We start from the raw sequence: 26,111 nt of genomic DNA on the forward strand, positions 1-26,111 counted from the left end.
CCATCTAAATGGTGTGATCCCTGCAGAGTGAATGCGGTCCAGTCTGAGCTGGAGAATGGTGACTGGTGAGAGGCCACGACCTATTTATTTTCTTCACAGAGTAGTAAAGAGTGTAAATATCTCACCCTGTGCTGCAGATTCACCACTAAGGCAGATGCAGACTGAGAGAAAAGATCTCCCCTTGAACTGCCATGAAATCTGTGGAACAGGAAACTGCATTCAGCCTTATAAACTAAAAGTTAACACAAGGCGAAATCCCAGAGGCATGAGCCCTGAAAGAAATAGAATAGAATAGAATAGAATAGAATAGAATAGAATAGAATAGAATAGAATAGAATAGAATAGAATAGAATGTTTCAGTTGGAAGGGACCTACAACGATCATCTAGTCCAACCGCCTGACCAATTCAGGGCTGACCAAAAGTTAAAGCATGTTGTTAAGGGCATTGTCCAAAAGCCTCTTAAACACTGACAGACTCAGGGCATCAACCACCTCTCTAGGAAGCTTGTTCCAGTGTTTGACCACCCTCTCAGTAAAGAAATGCTTCCTAATGTCCAGTCTAAATCTCCTCTACTGCAGCTTTGAACCATTGCCACATCCTATCACTGGGTACCATGGAGAAGAGCTCAGCACCTCCCTCTCCACTTCCCCTCCTCAGGAAGCTCTAAGAGACCAATGAGGTCTTGGAAAGCAGCAAAGCCCAGAGGCATTTAGACAGGAACAAGTGACTTGGGATACAAGATTTTAAAGTGCTGTAGCAGCACAAATACGAGCCAGGCATTGGTGTCCCTTGAACATGCTTGTCCAAGAATTGGGATGTATCTCCCCTCCTCTGTGAAATGACTCTGCAGCAACAGGTCCAGTTGAGGCATTTCATGATTAGACTGGGCTGACTGAGAAAGTGGCTAAGAAGAGTCACTCCCTGTGGTGACAGGGCTTGCCAGCATGACTTTTGGGGCAAGATAGTCATCATAATATGCAGCGTGGTTAAATGGCAGCAGTGGGAGGAGCAGCTGCTGTTCAGACGCTGTATAATGCTCATGAAGGAAAGCAATGACTTTTTATGTTTTCTGTCCGATAATGAGACACAACTGTGCCTCTGAAATGCAGTCTGACACCTAGAGCCAGAGGGGTCCAGCGCAGTCCTTCCGGTGGTGGGTTACTGTCCCAACAACCCCACAACTGAAGAAACTGAAAGCAGAACAACGTCCTGTGTTAGCCTCGAAGATGGGCAGAAGGAGCACATGACTGGTCTTTCTAATCTGTAATTATTGTCCTAACATTATGTGGAAGGGTAGTCCCACAATATGAATTTTACGGAGTTAGTTTCAGCCAAAATATGTGTTGCAGGTCCCACTCCTTTGGAGGCATGAAACAACTTCTGTTTATAAATTCCTCTGCCATTGCAGCATTGTCACCAGGACTGAAGGTGATTTCTGCTGACATACCCAGTTAAGTCATCCTGAATCATGTTTGTCTGGGATCAGTGATTTAACTTCTTTCCCTCTGCCTAGATATGTGCGTGCTCCTCTTTCTGTGTCTTGTACAGAAAATAAGCATGCAATTAACCATCCAGCCCTTCAAACACATGCATGGTACGCAGGCATCACAGGCAAAGCACTGTCTTGCCAAATATTGCAATACAGAGTTGTGAACTATCTTGGATTCCCAAAAGTTAAACACTTTATGTTTCAGCAGGGCTCTGAACTGCAGGATGAAAAGAAAACATGGCCATTAACCCAACGTCCTCCATGCACATGACAGAGCTCATTGTTTTCTTTAAAAAGCCAGAGGAAAGCATTCAAAGGAAATTAAGGGCTTTGCATCCCTAAATGCCATGAATATGCCATGAAAACAATTGCTGTGGAGACTGTGGATGCTCAGCTCTTCCAGAGAAGCAGGACTTGGAGGATAGTTCTTCACAGCTAAACTGACGAGGGCCATGTACCAAGGCCAAGGAGCATTGAAGGGCTCATGTCATGTTTGTGCTGCTTAGGGATCTTCTAGGTCAGGCTCATGCTGCAGAGAGCTGTGCAGAGCAGTCCAAAACACAGCTAAACATGAAGTGTGTAGGCAATCAGATGTCCAGGGCTCTAGCTGACTCCCCAGCCCTTTTCTCTTGAGGAGAACAGATGTTATTCCCATAACATCTCACACTGAAGACTCCAAAAGTGAGAAGCTAAAACCACAAGATCCTGTCAGGGGAAAAAAAAAAAAAAGAGGTGTTGGTGCTTATAGTGTTTTTAAGAGTATGAGAGTCTTCCCACTTGACAGCAGAGGTTGAGCTAAACAGGGCTTGCCATTGAAGCCTGAAAGCTGTCTGTGGGTTTCATTTGCGGACGTGTCTTTTCGTTCAAATGGAATTTGGACAGTGTTTTGCACCGAGTGATTTCCAGAAAGTCTTGTTCTTCATTCTGCTGGAATTTTTAAGGATATATTTGCCCAGGCTGTCCATATGAGTGTCTTTTGTAATGTTTGATCCCTCAGAGAACAATCATGGATGAAACAGTAAAAAACGTTGTGCAACTCTTTTTTTCTCAATTAAGAGCTTGGAAATAACAAATATACTGGAATGTGGTTTCAGTCCATTCCCTTCTTTATTTGACCTCCTATCAAGAAGAAATAATATATTCTTCTTCTGGAATAGGAGCTATGTCAGCCAGTATATTGGCACATCTGTGAAATGTACAGGCTTACTTCAAAACAACATCTTCTTTTGGAAAGGAAATTGCACTGAATCGCTTCGTAAGTCATTGGCCAACCATGCAATGACAGGACGGGAATCTGTCCTGCTTTTCACCAGATCTCTGCAGTCCTCAACCGACTGAAGCCCTTGCAGCGCGCTCCCCTTTGATGGCTCTGTGGGTTACAGCATCCCTATCCCTCCGCTCCAGCAAAGCCATCCCTCCACCCCAGCTCTCAGAAAACTTCTTTTCACATCCTCCTTGACCACTGAGAGCCCTGTACCTCCACCAGCCCCTTGCCCCCCCCCCACCCAGTGCCCACGCAAGGCTCATGCTGTCCATCAGCCCAGGGACCCTTTGAGGAACCAGGCCTCCTTCCACCCACCCCTTCCCTGCAGCTGGGATCTGCTGCTGCCACTGTGAACCCCAGAGACCCTGTGGCCCATGGCCATGGACAGACACTCTCCACCTGCCTCCATCTCAGCTGCATCACTGGGTTGCAGCTCCTGCAGTCTTCTCCTCACCTCCAAGTTTGCTGAGAGCAGGGCGGGAAGGCCAGGAAAAGAGGATACAGCCAAAGACTCCTCCTATGGCTGCTTGCACCTTCTCCTAGCAGGCATTTCATGGCTCCTGCACCCACATGAGGCCCCATTGCTGCATGTGAGAGAACTGGTGGAGGCAACAATGATTTCCTTCTTGGACAGCTTGGCAAGCTCACTATCTTCATGGGCACCCCCCACCACAGCCACACACACACCAGCTCTCTCGGATCTGCGTAAAACATATCCCACGCTGCATTCACCTTTTCCTACCAGCAGCACATCATTTCAGACCTATGCTTCCTCCTCACTTCCCTCTTGCCTCTGAAGAAACTTGTTCCCTGAGTCAAATGGCAGGAAGAAATAAATTGTCGGGACTTATGGACCATCGCAGGGGGATTCCTTGCTTGTCTGCAAGGATGAGCAAGCAGTCACTGCCGAGGTATTTCAGGAATGGCCATGGAGAGAGACAAGGGCTGGAAAGGAGGTGGGAGGACTATGTCTAGACAAGCAATTGATTATGGTGTTTGGCTTGCTGATTTTGCAATTGTCTTCCTAAAGGCCTGGCAGGACTCTGTACTGGGGTTTTTTAAAAGCTCACAGAGGCCATATTTAGCCTACTGCTGTTTTTTTCCAACACTCAGTTTGCTTTTAAAACATCATCAAATAGCAAATAATTTAATCTTTTGTGAAGTCTCCCCCTCCTCCCATTTAAAACCTATTCTCCAAACACCACAGTCTGCTGCTTAATGATGAAACTGGGAAAATGTTCATGTTGCTAATATTTTTTTTCTGTTGAATAGTGGAATAGAAATTGTGCCTGCGTAAGGTAAGAATTTAAAATAAATCTGAACAGACAACCCAAATATAGAGCCAATATATTCATAGACTCCTGGGTTCTCAGGAAAGGCAATTTCATCAGCAGCCTGATCTCTGAACAGGCAAAATCCTGCCTACAGTTCATTACAGGGCTATTTTAAAAACACTGACTGCTTCTTGAGAAAGCTGTGTCTTAGCAGAAGAAAATGGAGGTGAAATAACCAAGAGAAGAACCACAAGCTGCCTATTTGCACAATTCATCCACTCTAATCAGCCTCTTGATTTGCCCAGCATATAGGAGCTGATGTAACTGCCCTGAAATTCACTACAGATGTAATTGAAACCTGCTGCTAAACCGGGCTTTTCTTACCAAGTGCTTGCTCAGTGTAACTGTGGAGTTTCAAAATTTCACATGTGCATTTTACTGCTTGTCCTGTATAGTAAATAAATTGCTGAAAAACTGGCTTTCTCCTCAGGTTTGTCGTTTTTGTAATTATTCCAATAACTACCACATCACTGAGTATCTCTTAATATGCTTGCATAGACATGAAAATTTATGATAAACAGATGGATTTTGAGAAAAAGTACAACAGCATTAACTCACACCCTTGTCTTTCCATGTCCAGCTGCATGCTTTTTTATCATTATCCTCTGTACGCTTTTTTTCCAGCCACCCAGTGTTCACTCTTTTCAACTTGGAACCACACAAGTGTAGCAAGTCACCTAATAGGAATATATAGGTCACGATATTACATGACTTACTAAGCTCTGATTTAGTGATTTATGCTCTTTTTCACTTCCTTAATCACCACTAGCTGCTGTTGAAGGAGCCAAAATGAATACAAATTATTAGGGTTTGAAATAACAAAAAGAAAGGTCTTTTTCATGGCTTAAATACCTATTTTAGGTTCATTTTTAAAGATATTATTTCCATTTATTTTCAGAAGGAAAATATTATGTTTATTTTACTTTGTTAAGTGGAATGAATGGGCTATACTCACTTGCTACCAAGAGGAGTATTTAGTACTACCATCATTCCCATTAAAATCAGAAATGGGCTTGAAGTGACCTGCAGAATGGAGCACTTTGGTGTACGATAAAATGTCGTAATTCTGCCAACTCTGATGCACATGAGCAGGCTATGTCCCTTTTCAGGGGTTCAAAACACATATTACGCTGGCTGTGACTTGCCACCGTGCCCCTGAGCGTTGCCTGCTGAGATGTTAGCTGTGACGGGCCTGTTTGGGGGGGACAGTAAACCATGAAGTTGTGGTTGGCAGGGATGGTTTAAGGACAAGCAGCCACACTCTGTATTTTCAAACCTTTCTAGTCGAAAAGTTACCTTGACTTGGGATGAGAGACCTCTGTATTTTCCGTCGTTCCCTCCGGGACCAGCCCTGCAGCCCCCAGAGCCCCGGTGGGAATGACACGACGGGCAGGAGGGATGGGGTCTATGCAGGGGCTGCCGTCAGGGACTGCAGTGCTTCCCACATCTGCTGCCGTAATTTGCAGAGGAGGGTACAGGACTTTTCACCTTCCAGCAGACCAGCTTTGGTATGTGAGAGGGAAGAGCTGACTGGTAGGTTCTTATTTTATGTATGTATTGTTCAGCCAATAAACTGGGTGGATCAAATAAAAAACAGTTTTCAAACACACTGAGAGATCACCCAACTTTGATTTCACCAAAGTCAGGAAGACTTTTGCCACTGATTTTACAAGAGCAGAGGGATGCAAATACTACAGGACTTTGAAATCCCTCCCATATGGTGTACCCTCTAACTCTCCATACCACAGGCTGCAATTTGAAAGCCAAATACAATCAAATAACATCTAGCCATTAGAAATTTAGGTGTTTTGGTAAATACTAAATGATTATACACAGTGTGCTTTGACAAAAAGGTTAGATCTGAGGAGGTACAAATGAAGAGATGCCTACTGGCATCAGCACTTGCTCTGCTTCTTCATCCCCATTGCGCATAATTGTACACCTGCCTACTGGAAAGTGAATTGAGACTGTCTTGCTTATTTTGCACAATTTGCTCAATTCAAATATTGAAAAAACTTTCCATTTACTTCTGACTGGCTTTGAATTGGCAATATTGTTTACTCATTAAGGGCTTTGCAGCCAGATGCAATCCAGCAATTTATAAGTGTCAGAAAAAAAACAAGGACAAAAGTATAACTTAGCACAAATTTTTCAAGGACAGGTTATGCTGAAATAAGGCAATGTCCTTCCAAGAGAAGGAAATAATAGATTTATTTATTTATTCCACTATATTATTTATAGATAGGGGAGGTGCAATATCTTTTCAATTTGTTAAGAACTTGCAACCAGCTCACATGATACCCTCATGCACATTACATGTATACAGTAAATCAAGAGAAACAAAAAAGTGGTTGGAAAACTGTATTCAGAAAGTTGTTATCAGTGATCTGTGATTAGAACAGAAGGATGTGTGACATGGACATTTACAAGGGCCTAAGTCTTTTGCTATTCAATATTTTCATTAATAACTTCAATAATGCATTAAAGAGCATGCTTACTACTCAGTAGTACTCATTTTGTAGACCACTATATTGGGAAGGGTAGCAAGCACTTTAGTGAACAGGATTGGAATTCAAAAAGATCTTGATAAATGAGCATTATAGTTTGAAAAAATAGTTCAGTAAGAGGAATGTGAAGTTTCACAGTTAGGTTTGCAACTTTCAGTGGCTTATAGAATGCAATGACTCAATATTGTCAAGCTGTTATGAAAAATAGTAAAGAGTATGCTGGGCTATGCATGTCTCTTCTGTACGACAGACGACAGACTCCTTTTCTTCTGAGTCACTGGAGATCCATTGTAAGAGAAGAGAAAGTAAAATAGAGGCAGAAGGGGAAAAGAAAGTGCTTTTTGCCGTATTGCAGTATGGATAAGGGGAAGAGGGAAAAGAACACAGTAAAACAAGTTTCGGGAGAGAAGTAAGCAAGGATGGAAATAGTGTTCCTTGTAAAAAAAGACATAAGCAGAAAGATTTGTGGTAATGTATAGGCTTTTCAACAAAGGGTTGAAAAATTTTTAATTTTTAGATCTTCACTTGCATTGTGGAGATGTCAGAAAAGTCTTAATTAATGTGCTCTGAGCCAGATTATTTCTACTGACTTTGATGGAGTAACAGTGGAAAGGCTGTGAGAGAGGAAACCCCAACACTTGAAGAAATTATCTCAGTTTTACTGGTGTCACTAATTAACATAGATTTAGTAGAAACACATTCATCTCTTTATATGTGTTTTTTATTATGGGAGAACAAGTTTTTATAATGGGAGAAGTACACGTTTCTGTCACATTGCTCTTTTGGAAAGCAAATCAACTTTAAAGCAAGAAGTCAAAAAAATAAGAAGAAACACAATTATTCAAAATGAAGAGGCAGATCTAAACTTCGTGACCACTCTAAGATGTGCCAGACATCCCTGGTCTCTGCCACAGAGGCAGGAGAAGAGGGAGAGTTGTGATATCCTGTCTGAAAAACAGAATACCCTCAAAACTTCACTGCATGACCACTGCACTGACATGCGACTTCCATACCAAAGTAAAGCCTTGTAGTGAAGGTGCAGGTGGCTGGGATGGAAGGAGGAGCTGGGAGATCAGTTACTGCATGTGAATCTTCAGGAGACCCTGAAGACACAAGCACCTCTTAGCAATGAACCAAACTTTACTGTGTCCCCCAGTGACAACAAAAATAGTCTAAAGAGTAGAGAATTCCTGGAAGACTTAAGAAATTCCTCTCTGTGTAAAAGCAGATATAAATTTATCATTATTCTTTTGTAGGAAAGAAAGTGCTTAGAGTAATGCCAGACAGTCACTTGTCTCCTCTTGATATAGTTGACATTTCAGGGTATTTTTCAAATACGCTGTAGTCACAGAGACAAAACACAAAGGACCCACAAAAACAAAAAAAACAATTTTTAACCAGACAAGAATGTGTAAATATAAAGAGGGCTGCCGAAAAGTTCAGTCAGTCCCATTTGTAATTGCAGGGAGCCATAAGGTCCTTTGAGTCAAGCTGGCTGCATAAGTCTGAAGCCCACACAGGAAAGTAACCCTGAGCACGCTACTATTGCTGGCTGTAAGAAGATCTTCATTTGATGCTGGAACCTCATTCAGCATGTGTCTTTCCATGAGTGTCCTAGCCTTTCCACTTCAAGATTTTAACATGCTACAGTACTCACAAAGTCACGGATAATGAGGAAAAAGGAAAAAGAAGTGGATGTAAACAAATTTGAAGTCTTTCAAAGCAGTGGGTGTCCCTTGGGCTTTTTTATTTTCCTCACTGCAAACCCTTTGATTCCCACCGCAGTCCTCTGTACACTTCCCACAGATGAAGAAAGAAAAGCAAAGACTGCCCCAATTTGGGTTTTCTACTATCGCTGCCTGTGTTAGTGTTAGCCCAATGGATGAGAGCAGTCAGGCTGCTGGGCATGGCAGTGCTGGCTGACCAAGCCCATGTGCCCTGGTCCTGAGATTTCCTGCAGATATTATAACTGGATCCATAAAACAACCTATTAAAGTTGACTGTGACAATGTCAAAATACATTTAAAGCAGAGGATTCTCCATGCCCCTCTCCTAGCTCCACATGAGCTCTGAGCTGATGTTCTGAACTGATGTGCCACTCAGGACACTGTACCTGGCAGGTGGAGCGTGGTATGTGGGGATGAGCTGTTTCAGTGTGGGTGCAACTGCTGTGTCCCAACAGAAAAGGTGAATAGCTTCTCCTGTACAATGCAATGTCTGTTGGCTTGTTTGGTTTAGTTTTATTTCTCTTCTGTTCACAAGACTCAGTTTTAGATGTTACATGGACGTGCCTGCAAGCACACTGGGAAAATGATTATTCAGCTGGGTATCCATGTACTGTTTATCCTACCTTGTCCTATTCAGATGAGTCTCATCACAGCCAACTGCACACCACTAACAATTCCTGTGAGATTTGGAGCCTTTTATACTGCAGAAGCTTATTCTAACCTAAATTCTATATGTTAGTTAAAGAAATCCCCCAAAAGAGAACCCGAGATTGCTTAGACTAGGCTTTTATGTTGCTGAGTTTACTTTTGAATGAGTTTTAACAAACTTTGGAACATAGGCACTTTCTGCAGATTTCACTCTACTTTCCATTTCTTGATGAAAGAGGAGTTATTTGTTGCAGACTCAAATCTCATTAGACTGCATCTAGATTCACGGTTTGTTTGGTTTCTTTCTTTTTAACATTAAGTTTTGAGGATTGCCTAGAGGAAAATATCCAGGACTTGACCGAGAGGTTTAATTTCACAAAAGCTTTGACGTTCTCAGTTCTTATTTAGGATCTGGATCCCACTCATGAATCTAGACTTACAGCTCCACACCACGAAAGAACATAAGTAGCCCAGCTCAAATCACAGACATACAAAGGACTTTTTATATGCCTAAAGTAACACACTTGAGAGCTTTTCTAGACTGGGCTTAGCTGAGAAAGTCTGAAAAAGTATAACTCAACACCACTGTGTGACAATGTAATGAAATGCCAAGCACCAGCTCCTGCCAGAGACTCATTGGTGACTGATCTCATTCTGAGTCAAGGCCTCTTGATTTTCAGCATCATGAACTTAAATTGTGGCTTTTAAGTGCCTACTGGAAAAGATATAATTGCTTAAATACATATATTCTTTGTAGTGTTCCCTTAGACTTATATGTAGGCTACCAAGATACAATCTTCTATATGTTGCTCTTTCTACCTCTCTATACGTAGACGTTTACACATGTTTCTGTTGCTAATTCTCAGTTCCAACTGAACTAAACTCAAGTAGTCACAGGTAATTTTGGATGATGTCCAAGGATTTCTGGCAGGGAATGAGACAACTCTGCAGCACTCTGTTCAGCCTCGAGGTTCCTTGGGACCTTCTGCAGAACATGTTTTTGCCATCAACACCTGTTTGATGTGCATAAGGGGTAGCAAACACACTTTTTGCTGCTGTGACAATGAACATCCTAGCTTATGAATCAGTATATTCTATTGGAAGAGGCTGTGCCTCACCCTGCCCAACTTAACTGAAAAGGTATAGGCAGGAGCTGGAACTTTACATGTCAAAGTACATTTTTATGTGCAAACAAGGTCCATTGACATAGGGATTATCAGCGAGGAAATGACGTCCCAGATCATGGCTCACTCTCCAGGCAATAGGATGGGTGGCAGGGTGCTGACACAGCCTTACCTGAGCCAACCCTGAAGGCCAGCTGAGCCATCATTGCTCCATCACACAGGTTTCACAACCCAGATCTTATTCCGGACATTCAGCCAAAGCTTTCCTTTCATAACCCCACATAATTCATTGTGCACACTTCGCACTAAATCATAATTAACCAACAGGATTTTCAAGCAATCATAAATCAAATGAGACTGGCCACAGCCTCCCTGGTGGGGAGGATCAGACTCTGCCCTCCTCGCACCAGAGTGTTCATCACCTCCTGGTGTCCTCACGTGTTAAGGGCACTTGGATCTCCTCCTCATCTTCCAGCCACAGAGATACTGGAGTGCTACCACACAAAAGCTCTGTCTCAGCCACACAAACCTATTTCAGCCCTTCATCCTGGAAAATCCCTTCAGCCCTTTGTATATTATCTTGGCAGCATAAAATTTTATGCTCCTAACAAACAGCTCTGCAGCAAAACTGTTGTGCTAAACCTACTGTACCATATACTTTCTCTTGTAAAATTTTTCTGCAGGCGCTGTTTTGCTCAGAGACTCCTGGCCTGGGATGCACTGGAATTTTCTAAATACTTCAACTGTATGATTCAAGGATGGAGGGATAACTAACTGTGAAACTGCATTATCTGGGGAGATAATCCTTGCCACTCCTCGTTGTTGCAGTGCAGCTTTACACATTTGCTTTGGAGGGTTAAGATCTTATTTGTTGGAAGGAAGGTTTCTGGTTTCCCATTCCTCCCTTTGCCACTCAGGTGGACAAGGCCATACAGTTCCCAGTGGCCAAAGATGATGGCTGATGGCAACTGCCATGAGGAAGCCTTCTGCTGACCTATGGGCTCTTTTGATGAAATACTGATGTTTATAGCACAGGCATCCACTATGGAGTAATCTCTTTTTGACTGATGAGTATGTATTCAGGGTGTGAATCATTTAATCCCAGAGCAAACACTTGAAATACCTCAGACGAACTGTGCCCCTGAAGGTGTCTACATCCCTCTCCTTGCCACAAGGAAAGCCTGGGGTGAGTGGATCAGACACAAATATCTGCTCCAGACATGTCTAAAGGCAGGTGAGATGTTTGCTTCCTCCTGTGCATCTCCCAGGCCATGAGATCCGAGACGTCCCTCCTCAAGTAACCCATTCCAACCCTGCACAGAGTGCCCGTCTTTTGCAACAGACCTGGGCTCTGTGAGAGGTTTTGGCTGCCGGACAGCCACTCGCTCTGTGCTTCAGACTTTCTTCTCTGAGACAATTCCAGCACAGAAACCAGTAGCTGGGCTCTTTGAGGAATGCTTAATTTTATCTTTTCCCCCTCTGCCCCTGCTTCCTGCCACAGTAAGCTAAAATAGTTAAACATTTGGGGTTTGGTTGCATGCATTGTTTATCCATACTTGCTCTTACCTCTATGTTTAACAGAGGAAATAACTCGCTACGATAAAGTATCACTACATGCTGGTAACATCAGATAAGCTAAGCTGGACAAAAATGTTTTCTTTGGCAATTCTCCACTTTCTTTAATTTGGCCAGAGAACCTGCTTTACTTCTGGAAATGTGAAGGTCCCAGTTGCGCTTGACTGTAACGCAAAGAGTTTCACAGTTTTTCTTGTTAAACTCCATGTAGGACAAGGAGAACAATCCTGTCATTTCCTTCCCTGCTGTACAATTGGGCTGATAAACATCAAGCTGCACATATCAAAAACCACAGTGAATGTCATTTGCTTTAGTTTTCTGCCTTTCCAGAAAAAAAGGAGCCTTTGCAATCTGCTTGTCGACGCTTGTCAGAAACTGGACAATGCTATAGCGATATACATTTAAAGTCGAGTAGAGGGGAGGAAAAAGGGAGAGCGCCTGGAGGGAGCCCTTTTGGGGTGGAGGCAGGGTTCCCAGGTGCAGCAGGAGGAGCTGAGGCCCCCTTGCAACTGGTGGGCGTCAGAGGAGCCCCCCCATATCCCCCCCAGGGAGTGGGACAGGGGCACTGCTTCCCTGGCGCAGTGAGGGATGGGGAGAGAGGATTGGGGTACTGGGATCATCACATGGGAACAGCTTGTGCTGCAGCTTCTCTGTGGCTTCTGTCGGTGGGTATCAGGTTGTGGGGGTCACTTAGAAGATACATCAGCACATGGGGAGAGAGGGAAGGAGAGACCTGCTGGAGGTTGGATGCCTCTGCCCCCCAGGTAAGCGTGTGCTGGTGCTTGGGGTGGTTTCAGGGTCAGGTTTTATCACTCCCTGCACAGTGCCCTGGATGCGGCCACAGATGAGCACCTTGAGAAACCTGAAGCACCACAGAGGGCAGTTATCTTCACCACGTGCAATGAAGGTATATAGCTATGCAGGATGTAAGCACATGGGACCGCACACGTACTCACACATATTATGGGTTAACCGTCATGCAGCAGTCACACCAGTGGCACTGCCACAGACTCATAACTTTACGTTTTGCACCTAACACAAAGCTTTGACCTCATGAGCCCTTTTCTGCCTGGAGGCTAGAGCGTGGCACTGCCCATGGGAGATGCGGGGCAGCAGCAGTGCAGCAGGTACAGCATCTTTCCCCTTCATCTCCCACCAAATGCCTTGAAAAGCTCTGGCTGACCTTGCTACAACCCCACCACACTGCACAGCGAGGGCAGCTCCTCTGCTGACAGTGTGTAGCTCCTACAGCCCACATGCAGCCAGTCCCCTGCTTTCAGGATACTGCATGTGGGACTTAGTGAGCTTCACCCCCAAAATGTGCATTGGCTCTGCATTTGCTGCACCTGCCCTAAGAGCCAGTGTCTGTGCAAGCGATTGACATATCGAAGATTTCTAGTTTTGACAGAGCTGCCAGTGGTATGGAAAGCTGAGCTACATTTCCAGGCAGCAAATCCACCTGGCATATAGTGAGCCATGCTGTGAGCATCTTCCTTGCAGCGTATGTGCAAACTGAAAGCCTTAAATAGGCTGGATTTATTTGTTGGGTTTTTTCCCACCCTTTCCTCCCTCCCTCAATACAAACATTTATGTAATAAAGTATTTCTAGAGCACAATGTATAAACAATGCACATTTAATAAAAATGAGAACTGGAAAACTTTAGTAAGAAAACAGCTGAACTTAATTTTCTAGTCAGATAACGACTGAAGGTTTTTTTTCAGATATTAAGGTGTTTTTCTTGTGATAGATTTGACTTACTCAGGACTATTCTGCTTAATGCTGGCTCCTTAAAGGGATACTTGAATTTTTTTCTTAGTGATAACCAATGTGTAATTTCTGGGACACAAAATTTTAATTTCTGGTTAAATAACTTAGAAGCAAACTATAATTATGTGCCTTTTCCTTGTGCAGCTGGTTCCAAACCATAGATGAAAGCAAAGTGATTATAGACAAAGGGCAACCACTGGGTGACCTGGTTTCCTTTGGAGACAGTCAACACAAGTCATTTATGAGTAAATCTAGTGAGGAATCTGCAGCAGAGCCCAGTATCCAGTGTTAGGCTGGGTCCTGTATCCAATAAACAGTCACTGGATAAAATTCTGAAAAAGGCTAACACAGGAGACACCCTATTCCCTGCTGAGTGTCCTCTCTGTACGCCACAGTATCACAGTTCCCTTCTCCATCACCTCCACCATTTCACAGCGCTGCTTATAGGAAGTGAGGGTGTGCTCCTCAGGGACAAGGGATCCGCACTACATGCTGAAGAAAGCCCCAGCCCGTGTCCTGCAGTGGGGATGGATGAATCTGCCCCTTGCACCAGTCTGTAAAAGGGGTTGCTGCCCCTCCAGACCTGCTTTGCCGTGTTTATGCCTTTTAAAGGGGTGTTGCTGCTGTGTTTTATATGGCGCTTTGGTCTGCCCATGCCAAAATACAATGGTCTTTTGGACCCTTGTTTTTCTGGTTCCAGTCCTTAAGATCCAAGAAGGGCTTTAATTATCGTGGTCTGAGTGTAATTCATCCAGAGGTTTTCTCAACTGCTTATTCACTTCTTCCTGTGGTAGAGCTTGCAGACCCAACTGGCATCAATGATAGCAAAAATACATGGCTTTTTGAAGAATCAGAACTTCATTTTTAAATTACTGTTCTGATACAAGCAAAGATGAGGAAAAGATTTTCTCTCTCTCAACTTAAAAGGAAACAATAATTCTCTCCTTTTATTTGAAGGCTATTCTATCTATTTTTCTCTCTTTGGTGTAGAACTTTTGAAATCAAATCAAACACTGGAAAGAATAGATGGTATTGTAAACCTTGGACATAAAAATAACCCTTGAACTTTATTTTTTTAAGTCAATTCCAGCTCTTCCTGGGTTATATATTTGAACTTCCTCACCTCGAGGCTTCAGCTTTCTAGTCTGTAAACAGGAATAACACCTTCCTGTCCCAGAGAAGTGTTGTGAGAAGTTTAACTGGTTCGTGTATGTGGATGCGGAGATACGTATATGTGCACATTTGTATGCATCTATGCATGGAGGTACGGACTGTTTTGATTTTTGTGGATGCCTCCTGCTTTTTTCTTTTCACAATATCACTATCTTCCTACAACACAAAGCTTTCTTACGCACAAGAGAGCATTGATACGTTTGCCTGAAGACCAGCTTGCACATGAACGAAACATGTTTTCTTGACATATACTTCTTGGTCATTTTAAGTACCAATGTTAGAAAGCTTTGGTATTTGATAAACGTAGCACAACACAGGCTCAAAACCAGTTCTCACTAGCAATGTATTGTCACATTACCATAGCTTTCAGAGAAATCTGTAATTGAAAAGGGAAGTGATACTTCACCTAGATATCCCTCCCCCTCCCTAATTTTCCTGGTTAAAATAACGTGTTGCTGAACTATGATTTTGTGAATTGAAACCAAAACAGATCTTCTTTTCTTTCTGTTGCCAGTGCCCTCCAAAAGAGCAGATGCAGGCTCCATGAACAGCTTCTTGTTGGGCTGCTGCCCACACCCAAGCCCACATCGATGCCACCTTTTGTTCCCAGGACTTGTGAGCCGTCCTCTGTACCTCACACCTCCCTCTTGGTTTGCTGCTTTGGGTTTTTGCAGGCGTCCTCCTTTCCTCCAGCTTTGGGAGACAGAAATTTCATGGCAATCCATCACAGGCTGCTCAACAACACAACAATCTGGAAACTTCTTCCCTCGGTGATGGCAGGCTTACAGTGGGAAAGCCATCTGCTCTGGCCTGACCTCCACTTCCATTTTTCGTTCTCTCCCACAAAGATGTTAACAGGCCTCATTCACTTCTCATTCCCTCCCAAACCGGACAGCTAGAATTTCCCTTCCAGAAAAAAACAAAACCAAAACAGAACACCTTCTGGTTTAGAATTAAACTCAGAACTTTTTTTTTTTTTCACTTTTACTATTATTATTATTAACAAAATATAAATATGCAAATTTCCATTTGGATGGAGAAACTAGCACATCAGATATTCTATTTTCCATTCAAAAAGGAAATCGAAATTTTGGTATTTTAATACATATCTTTGCATGCACTTTCCAAAAATGACTTTTCAGTTTCTCGGTTATGTCTATTTCTTGTCCTGCTCCAGTACAATTCCCTCTGCCGTTACCTTTTCCTCATCCTTCACACACACCAGAGGTTACAGCATTCCACTGACAAACCTTGTTGGAACAAGGAGGTAATCAATAAAAGACTACAGAAAGCCCTGTTTTCATTTTACAACACGGACCTGCTAGAACCCTGATGCAAAGACTCGACTCCTTTGAATACAAAATAATAACGATGTGGGCCAGAGGGCACAACGTCGTCTTCGCCATATTCTGTAAACATATTTTCAGCCACCGAATCTATATGTCTATATATACACACAAACAGGAGGCCAGGGGTGTGTGTGCACATAATGTGGAAACAGTGACTGGCTTCTGTTTAAGGCTCTTCACATTTGTAAAATTTTTACTCATGTTACCCCTTTTGTTTGCTGTTTAATTAGGGACAATAAAAGAATGGATGCACTTGGCTTCGGCAAGGAGGTCAGTGTTTCCTGCTGCTAATAGGAAAAAGGTAGGTGACAAAACCAAAGCTTTGCTGCGCTGATCAGCAGAAGTGCTTACTGATGACTTACCAGCTTTTCCACCTGCTTAAAATAAAACGCATCCACAGGAGAAACGGTCCTTGTGGCTAAAGGTTGAAATGGTTTTGCTTACTTTGCCAGTAAGGAACTATGTTACCCTGGTAAACAATTTAGAGATGCCATTGAATGGCTCCTATTTTGTTATATTAAATAGTAAGCTAGGTTTCTATTCTAGTATTATTCAGCTCCTTTCAATGCAATTTAACAGCTGGAAATGAGAAGGCAGCAGCTCCATGTTACCAGGCAACTCTCCCAACCACCAGCAGCTGCCCCAGGGACCAGGGTTTAGGAGCTGCTGTGCAGGGACAGCTCTTCTCCCTTCTTCCAAATCCAGATAGATCCACAGAGGCTGCTTCAGTGTGGGGTTCCTTCTAAGAGCTCAGAGCATTTGCAAGATCTACCTCTCATGAAAACTATGGCTTTGCCTCTCACCATCCCATTGTATTGCATTACATAGCTGGGAGTTTAACCACTGACTTCCAATAAGCCAACTTTTTTTCTATATACATGCAATTTTTAAGTTATGTGCTTATGGCTTTGAGTTAACAAGCACAATAAAGAATCTATCATGCTTTTCCACTAAGAAGCCCATTTCAAAGGCAGCAATGGGTATCAGCATGCTCCCTCCTGCCTCCCAAGAGGCAGCTCACACTCATGTAATCTCTCCAACTCAGTGTTTATGTTATCCCTGGTGCAGTTTTGTAGGGCCTAACACACTGTATGGGTTATATTTGTTCTTCCTGTTTTGCTGCAATGTTCTTTTACTCCTCATGTCACCCTTGAATTTATTTATTTTAGGCTTTATTCAAGCAACTAAAATCCCCCAGAAAACAAGCATGTGTGGAATGAATAGGAATAGAAACCATGATGATCTCATACATAGTATATTAATATACAGCTGGCCTAATAAAACACAAATCACGTCCACTAGCAACATTTATAATATCTTACATCATTTAAAAGTTCATTTATATTCAGAGAGTCTGGTCTGGGATTCAGGCTTGTTGAACTCTTGTCCTCGAAGTAAGTCAGAAATGGGCTCCAAATATTGACACTGCCTTTTCTCTTGACTCCTTCCTGGCAATCGGACAGGTTGCCATAGTTTCTTCATCACCAGGATGCGCCGTGTTTTACCCCAGCACACTCTGGCAGGATGAAGACAGCAGAGAAGTGAGAAGAAGAAACAGATCCTTCCATGTTGATGGGATGCTTCAATGCAAGATTCAGTTGCCTCGGCTGCAGAGGAGCATTCAGCAGGCAAACCAACAGCCCTGAAGAGAAATTGGTCCCTTGCAAAGGTTATTCCTCTGGTCATTCAGTCCAGCACATGGACATGAGCATGACTAGCATCTGCAGGAAAAGGAGCCTTTCTCTTTTTCTCCCTCCAGTAAATGCATCACTGTCAGAAATGGGTTTTGGATCCCTTATTGAAGAGAGATACTACTTAGGGAGTCTTTTATGAAATTTCTTTTTGAGTAAATGATGTGTGAAAGATGAATAACCTTTCTTCTACATCTCTCCCCATGCATCCAGCTCCATTTGTCAACCTCTACGGAATGTTAATGCCAAATAGCTACATAAGGAGTTATGATAGAAGCATACAGTGATTGTAGAATGGGCACTTTGTTCTCAAGCAAGAAACCTGTTACACTTTAACTTAATATCCTTACTGGACAAGACATGCAAAGGTAGGTGCGTGGTAAAGGAACTGGGCTTCCTCGACAAAGCAGTTACCTCCCCAGTCTAATGCTTGGATCCCAGGGATCCAGAGGTCTTTTCCCAAATGGAGGAAAGCAAAGCTGTTCTTTCCAAAGCTATTCTTTTCAAAGGGAGTAAGAAGTAAAAAGCAGAGTCGGTTATATAAGGTTCTCTTCCAGTTTCTCCTTCTGGTCTGCAACCTCTTCTTGCCATGACAAATACAACAGCCCTGTTGGACTTCCCACCTCCCAGGTGCTCAGTGCTACCTGCATCGTGGTGCCCCAGACTGCACAGAAAACAGACACTCTGGTCCCCCATCCCTGTCTCACCCTTTCTATGACCTGCAGCGGTATTTAAGGAACAGGGAGCTGCGATGTACTGTAGGTTGGGTCAAGAGATCTGGTGCTTTCGCTCAGTGCCATTTAGTCTGAGAGATCACCCATGGAGGATGATGGCATGTTCTGCCCTGGAGTTTGCACATTGCCTTGCTTGCCGCAGAGGGAGTGCCACTGCCCAGATGAGCAATTTGGTTTTGCTGGTGCCTAAAGCCATTTTCAGTCACCATTTTGACCTCTAATGAAAGGAAACCCCATTGACCTGGAACCAAGACAGGCACAGAGGGGATGATGACAGTTCAGAGCTTCCTGTCTTTGAAACCTCCAGTTTATTTCCTGGCGTCAGGCTGTGAACTGTAGTCCACACAACTAAGCAGCAAGTTCCAGATCTTAATGTGCCGAGCATATTTGGCATGTGCCCAGCCTGTAGTGCATTCAGGTCAAGGATCGTGGAATCAGCATGCTTACTCTCACAGGGATTTTCTAGTTAAGTATGCTGCCTTCCACAGTCATTTAATTTTTTAAATATTCTGATGTAATCTCACATCCTTTTGCTCCTCCCTCCTTGCAGAATAGGAAAAAAATTAGAATGTCACCTTTGGAGCACTTTTGAAGGAAAATGAACAAGAAATGAAGGTGGAATGAGTATGTGAAAGAGTGACTTGTCCGTAAAATCTGAGATACTTTGGCAGTGTGAGACAACCCATAGGACATAAGTCTAACCAATTTTTCCTCAAAGTCAAACAAGTACATTACAAGGAAAATGTTGTCCTTCAGAAGTCAACAAGAACCACTCCTCGTAGTGCCCTTGGCTGAGGGGATGATGGATGGGAGGAAGGAAGAAAGAGTACACTTGGGAATCCTTTCCTCTTCTGCATAACTCAGTATCTTCCACTCTAAAGTTGTGAGGCCTATTTATTCTTTTTAGGACATTTTAGTTTCATTCTACAATGTGGTACCTACAGATTTAATTAGTCGCAGGAATCTAAGGAACTGTTTTGCACTGAAAGGTGAATGCTACCTTGTTTTTTGTTTTGGGAGTAGGTAAGGAAGACGGACCGCCTGATACCCATCAGAATTTGGAATAACTGACTCAAGTTCTGTTACCTGGCAAATAATTTTTCGATTTCTGGTCTTTAATGAACACTTTCTAGTGGTATTTTTAATCACTTTTCTCAAAATTCCTTAAATCTGTTGCATGTTTCTGGTTAGTGCCTAGTAACCAATGGAATTTAATCCTACAAATTCAGATTTACATCTGGAAATCTCTGTGCCTAGACTACTGTAAAGTCAAAAGAGGGTCTAAAATGAGACATGCTGAGAGTACAAGCAGTTTGTATAATGTTGTTTCAATATTTTCTGCATTATTTTTCTATCCTGTTTTTTATGTTCCCTAAGACCTCACTGGGATAGCTGAGCTCAGATGATATAAAGCCATGAATTTTGAAAAAACCAAAAGTTTATGCTTAAATTAACATAAGTTAACTCATTGCTTAAATCTGCCTTAAATGCTACAGTGCCAGAAGAATGGAAGGTGGAAAATGTGACCGTTAAAAGGACCTCAGGGTTCACCCAAATCAGTGTTTGATGTCTGTGCCAGGAAACTTACTGGAAACTATAATAAAGAATAGAATTAGTAGACTGAATGACAAGTTGGAGAAGAATCAGCATTGCATATCAGGTAGGATGCCATGTTTTGCAAACCCATTAGAGGTTCAAGGAGCAATTTTTAATGTAGATAAGGATGGTTCTGATAATATTACATACCAGGATTTTCAAAAAGCTTTTGACCTCGTCTTTCACCATAGGCTCTCAGTGTATTTGTATGGAATAAAAGGAGAAGGATAAAAAACTGTCTACAAGAAAGGAAACTTATCATTAGATTACACAATATAAAGCAGTTTCCAGAACCCACAAAAATTTCTGCTGTTCAATATCTTCAGAAATTTTGTGGAAGAGTTTAATGCCATGAGGACAGTTTGCAGATAACATAAAATTCATCTTTGAAAATAACAGGTCAGGAAGTGAAAAAGAACCCATGCAAAGTTTGGAAATAGTAAGAAAAAACAAACGTAAGACAAAAGCAGGACAGTGGCACTCTAAGCCCACATCTTGAATGTTGCATAGTTCTGTCCACTTAATCCGGAAAGTATAAATAGAAAAGACACAGAGAAGGATGAAAATAAAGATGGGGAATGGCTTCTGCATGAGGGGCACAGGCTGCAATCCCACAGCAGCCTATGGATTTACTGCTGCAATCCCACTCCATGCTGCTTCGCCCTGTCACCGAGCTGGTTGAGCACAGTAACCTGGTAGAAAAGATACACGTACTAAAAAAAGGGAAGAGTTTCCTGCCAGGTAAGTGAGCTGAAATGGCACAGCCACATCTCTGGACATGGGCAGGGGTTCACAGGATGGAGGGAGGAATGTGGCAGCCAGTCCTACAAAACATCTGCCTGCAGCTGTAGCTTCCCAAGCCACTCCAGCCAGGTCTGCTGCTGAAATGATTAGGCCCACGGTCCCTTCGCTTGTGGCTACCTGCTGCCACCCCTGAAAGCCTCTCCCTTTTGGTGTTTGCACAGCTGTGCAGCAACTCAGTGGGGGGACTGATCTGAATTACAATTAATCATTTTTGTTGGGTTACTCTGGTCGGGTTCACTGCATGCCAGCACAAGATGTGGACATGACCAAAGGACGGGAACAAGCAATGGGGACTGGTGGGATTGCTTCTTTGAGCAATGCCGGCTCAAAGAGTTTTGGAAACAAACAACAGACCAAAGCTCCCTAGCTTAGGAAAAGGGATGGTTCTGAAAGCATATGACAGAGGTCTTTAAAATGGCGTAGTGAAAACAAATGGGGCATGATAATACACTATTTCTTAGAAGACAGAAATTCAAGACACCCTATAAAATTATTAAGCATTGGATTTAAAACTGGTGGGAAAAAGTTCCTGTCTAGCCTTTGTGCACATCTGCAACCTTGCTGCTACTCCTGAAAGCCAGAAATACCAATGAATCAAAAAGGTATTCAACAAATTCATGGAGAAGAGATATATTTGTGGCTGGTAGCATGACAGTAGACACAGTTTTTACCTTAGAGAATTCTTCCACTGCACTTCAGAAGCTGAAAACAGAAAGACCACTCCATGGTGGTTTATATGTTTTTATATCTCTTACCTACATTCTGCTATTGGTTATTGTCAGGCAGAAGATACCAGCATAGGAATACTTGCTTTGAACCAGTAGGCTGGCTGTCATGTTTTCATGTACTTTACTTCAATTATATGTAATATAAATATATTGTTTACATTAGTTACATTATATTTGCAGTAATTTATTGTGGAGACACAGAGTCTGTATTAGATATACCTAAATACTAAAATTACATTAGACAATTTATTTTGTCACACAAGTTATGCCATTAAAGGTATCCTGAAGAATGTATAGATTTGGTTACTTGATCTGTCAGATTTACGTGTCTGCAGGGCAGATAACAGGGGCAGCCTCAAAGGGGTGGCAACAGGCAGTCTAGGTGCGGCTCCGAGCTCTGACCCTACAGCTGAGTTACTGCGAACAGGGTTTCCCACATCCGACATGTCCTGTGTGACTACGGATGCACAGGGACAGTAAAGGACGTTTTGGAACATATTGGTATAAACCACATCCACCGCTTTCCTGAGGAGTTTACCCTAAAATACTGCAATAAACTGAAAATGTAGCTGTGAAGAAAACATGTATTGGGGTGTGAGGAGAACCCAAGTTCCTAATGTAAGGCAGGACTGGGCTGGGTTTGGTGCCAGCTTCTCCCTCTCTAAGGACCAGCCCCCGAGCTATTACAGAGATGTGCCCGCCGGCACAGCCCGCCCGGAGGGAGGGCAGCAGCCTTCCCGTCAGCTCCCCGGGCCCCGCTGTCCGCCCGTCAGCCCCGCTCCCCGGGAACCCTCCCACGCACCTCGGCACGGCCTTTCCCCAGCGGCCGGGCAGGTACGCGGGGCCGGGCCGCTGGCCCGCCGCGAGGTGTGTCCCTGTGCCGCGGCTCGGCGGCGACTTGGCGAGCGATTGGGTAGGACAGGCGAGCGGCTCCCCGGCTCCCCTGCTGGGCTCCCCGCTACTGCGCTCCCGCAGTAGCAGCGCGCTCCCCGCCCGCGCCACCGCCCGCCCGCCCCGCTCCGCTCCGCCAGCGCCCGGCCCGGCCCGGCACCAGCCGCCGCCGCTGCCGCTGCATCATGCCGCATCCCGCGGCTCCCCTCGGGGCCGCCCTGCTGCTCGTCTTGCTGGCGGCGGACTCCTCGCAGAGTGAGTACCGCGGGGGCGTGGGGGGGTCCCCGTCCCTCCCGCACACGCCGCCGAGCATCCCCCCACCGCGTCCGTGTGTGTGAGCGCGGGGTGCGGGAGCTGCTGGGGCTGGGGACCCCGCGGCTCTGCGCTGGGCTGGGCGGGGGCGGGGGGGGGGGATGCGCAGCGCCGCGGCCGGGCTGCGGTGGGGAAGGCGGCGGCGGCGGTTGCAGAGAGGGATGCCGGTGGGGCGGCGGCGGGGTCACCGCTGTGAGGGGCCGCGCCGAGGCCGCGGGGCGCCGAGCAGGGAGGGCGCTTTGTGCCCTCCGGGGGGGTGGTGGGTGCCCTGCGGCCGGGCGGTTTGGTGCGCGGGGGGTGTGTGTGTGTGGGGGGGGGCTCAGCTGTTCACAGCTGCCTCCTGCCCCTCTCCTCCTCCTCGTCCCCCTCCGGCGATCGGCGCCCCAGCCGTGCTGCTGCGCGCCCCGGAGGCTGCCCAGTTCCTGCGGCAGAGGCAGCGGCGAGCCTACCAGATCTTCGAGGAGACCAAGCAAGGGCACCTGGAGAGGGAGTGCGTGGAGGAGCACTGCAGCAAGGAGGAGGCTCGGGAGGTGTTTGAGAACGACCCCGAGACGGTAAGGGCGCAGAGCCGCCGCGGAGATTTGGGTGGGTTGTCCGGCTTTGCCCTCCAGCCCTCCCTCGCTCCCTCCATCCATCTGCAGCGGGGTGCCAGCTGCCTGCCCATCTGGGGCAGCTGTTGGGAGGAGGAGGAACCAGAACCATTAGGTGAAGGACGCAAAGCTACACGGCATAACTAGCCCTCAGCCTGCGCAAGGGCTGTGTCAGTGCTGTCCAGTTAGAAATGGCTCTGTGAGGATGGTCTGGGTGAGCGGCCCAGCCTGGCGCCTGCGGGCATGACCGCTGTCTCTGGGGAGTGGAAGGGCCCTGTTCACCCATGGTGTAAATCCATGAAGCAAGACCAGTGTGACATAATGGTATGGCTTCTCTGTCTGGACACCTGACCATCCCTCTTTCCTTCACCCTCCCATCCCAGCTGTATTTAAAATCCCCTTAACATTGTGGCATATGTCAGAATAGGGGTTTCTCAGAAGAAGTATGTCATAAACGCACTTTAATACTTTTGGACCATATTCAGCTTGGTCAGCATTTTGGAATCAGTAGGTTCGGGACCTGTCACTACAACAGCAGGAGAGCACGTGTATGGGAATGTGGTACTGCTGCACTTCTAACACTAAGCGTGGATTCACACAGTACAGCCTGCACACTGCATGTGGAGCTGACTTTTCCAGTCTTCTCAAGGCTGACTTTCATTTCAATCTATCTTCTCACTTTGGACAGCATGTGGATGCAGTTGTGTTGCTTTACTAAGCTTGGCTTACTCTTCCAATTGCTTTACACCTCCTCTCTACTCTGTTTTGGATAGACTGTTCTCATTGCAGAGATTATCTGGCATTGATTTAGCAGTGGGAAGTGGATTTTCTTGGTGTTCAAACTGAAGCTTGATAATGCACAGCGTGTTCCTGTTAATGCTGCATCAGCTCTAGGGAGAAGATAGGACAGAGAGAGAGAGAGTGTGTGTGTGTACACAGAGACACACCACAGGCAAGGGAGGGACTCAGATCTGAGGAGATGTTTTATGCTTCCGTCAGACAAGTCTTGACATGTGTGCTTCATTAGCAGGCTCAGCGCTGGATATACAGTGCAGTAGCTTGTTGTCACGAGGCAGTAGTAAGTACAGCAAAAACATCATGATGCTGGCTTTTCTTTTTGACAGTCTTTAATTTAGAGCTTAATATGGAGCACTTGCCCAGGCAGCGTTTAATGGTGCACCTCTTACCTGTACACGTAGTCACATCTTCATGCAGCAGTGTCTGCTCTGTCCTGTAAAACTGAGCTGATGCAGAATATGGATAACTGTAATGTGGTGAAAGTGGCTGGCACAACTATTTCCATGTTCATGTTGAATAACATAACTTTAAGCTCAGTATAAATATTCACCATATAGCAGTGAATGCAGGAAAAAATATCCCAGCTGTGATTTTGTAGCATTCTGGTAAAAAGGTGATCTGAGGTCACCAGTTTTGCTAACTGGCTTCTGGCCAAGAAAGCAGCCAAAGGCTACATTGGTAGATTAGTTTAGAGGGTGGTAAACTGTGTAAATGTGTCAGAAGTTTTTAACAATATTCGGTACTTATTTTATATATTGGAAAAAATTTGCAGTTCTCCTACTGTAATGAAAAAGTGAAATCATTTTGGTTTTAAATCTTTTCATGTGTCATATAAATTCTCTAAGATCCAGTCATGCCATTTAAGCGTGTTTTGCAGGACAACGCAAACTTGCTGTCATTGCAAATAATTGTGATTTTTTTTTGGTGCGTTTCCTTTGTTACTGCTGCTAGGTCTCTAGTTCTGAAAATGTCTGAAGAAATATCACTAAGGCTAGAGGAGCTTCCAGTGTCTGTGCCCCCTTGCTTATTTTACATGCGCTTCCACACCAAAGTACTGTATTTTATAATGCTTTTAGGTCTGCAGTGACATAAGATCCTACCTTTGCTGAGACACAAACCTCCCAAGAGCTGTGAACTTGTTTGCTACGAGCAGTATGTCCTGCTCCTTGCTGTTACTTTGCTTCAGTTTGACTGGGAAGCAAGTGTGCCACTGCCTATCAGGGGGATTTATGGCCCTTCCTATCCGTTTTGCAATCTGTATCTGACAATGAAGGCAGCAGCTGCTGTTCAGTAGCAGTTTTCTAATGCATGGTGGCAGAGGTCATGCGTGCGGGCTGTTATTACTATAAACACTGGAAGCCTTCAGTGCTTTGTAAAGCATAGGTGACAACTCCTCCAGCAGTATCTGTGGTTTTGATGGGCAGAGTATTTTCCTCATCCGCATTTTGATCTTTTCAAATTTCCGTAAGACGCACCTGAGGTAATGGAAGTGTTTCCTCAATGCTAGGAAGTTCACATGCTGTCATTTCACTGATGCTGCCTTGTACATCCTGTCCTGGTGGCTGACAGAAGAAGGGAGCTAGCTGAGATAGACTTGACTCAGGAAAGATGAAAACTGTTGATAAACAGCGCCTAGCAGTTTGAGGAATTACAGTAACTGCAGTCACGCTTCAGCATATTGTCAGGCTGCAGCTGGTCCATGCTGGTAAAGTGAGGACTTTTTATTGATGGGGGAAATGTACAGATTACTGTTGACAGCTGATGATTGCTTGTAGTTTAGGAAGGCTGACATTTTTGTCTCTGCCTGCTGAATCTGATCACAGAGATGAACTACTTGGGTCCTAACAGAAAGAAACAGCTACAGCACTTTTTGCCCTGCGCTAAGCCCTATGGCTAACCTCGTAGTAGGAAAGTTGTGGGGAACACATCAATGCACTGCTCATCTGTGCTGTTGCATCTCCCAGGTTTTATGCTTTAAAGCACCAGATGAGCACAAATGTAGGCATTT

General features: G+C 44.5%; 1 protein-coding gene across 1 annotated transcript in view; it reads left to right on the top strand.

Moving 5' to 3' along the window:
* The first annotated feature begins 22,565 nt into the window (after positions 1-22,565).
* GAS6 (growth arrest specific 6) overlaps positions 22,566-26,111 on the top strand; it is a 41,816-nt gene continuing 38,270 nt past the window's right edge. Inside the window, exons 1-2 of the mRNA XM_068424546.1 lie at positions 22,566-22,658; positions 23,103-23,269. Of these exons, the coding sequence (XP_068280647.1) occupies positions 22,589-22,658; positions 23,103-23,269 (237 nt within the window). The 5' untranslated portion in view covers positions 22,566-22,588. The remainder of the gene's footprint in view (positions 22,659-23,102; positions 23,270-26,111) is intronic.

Source organism: Nyctibius grandis, chromosome 2, assembly GCF_013368605.1.
Source record: "Nyctibius grandis isolate bNycGra1 chromosome 2, bNycGra1.pri, whole genome shotgun sequence".
Taxonomy (NCBI): domain Eukaryota; kingdom Metazoa; phylum Chordata; class Aves; order Nyctibiiformes; family Nyctibiidae; genus Nyctibius; species Nyctibius grandis.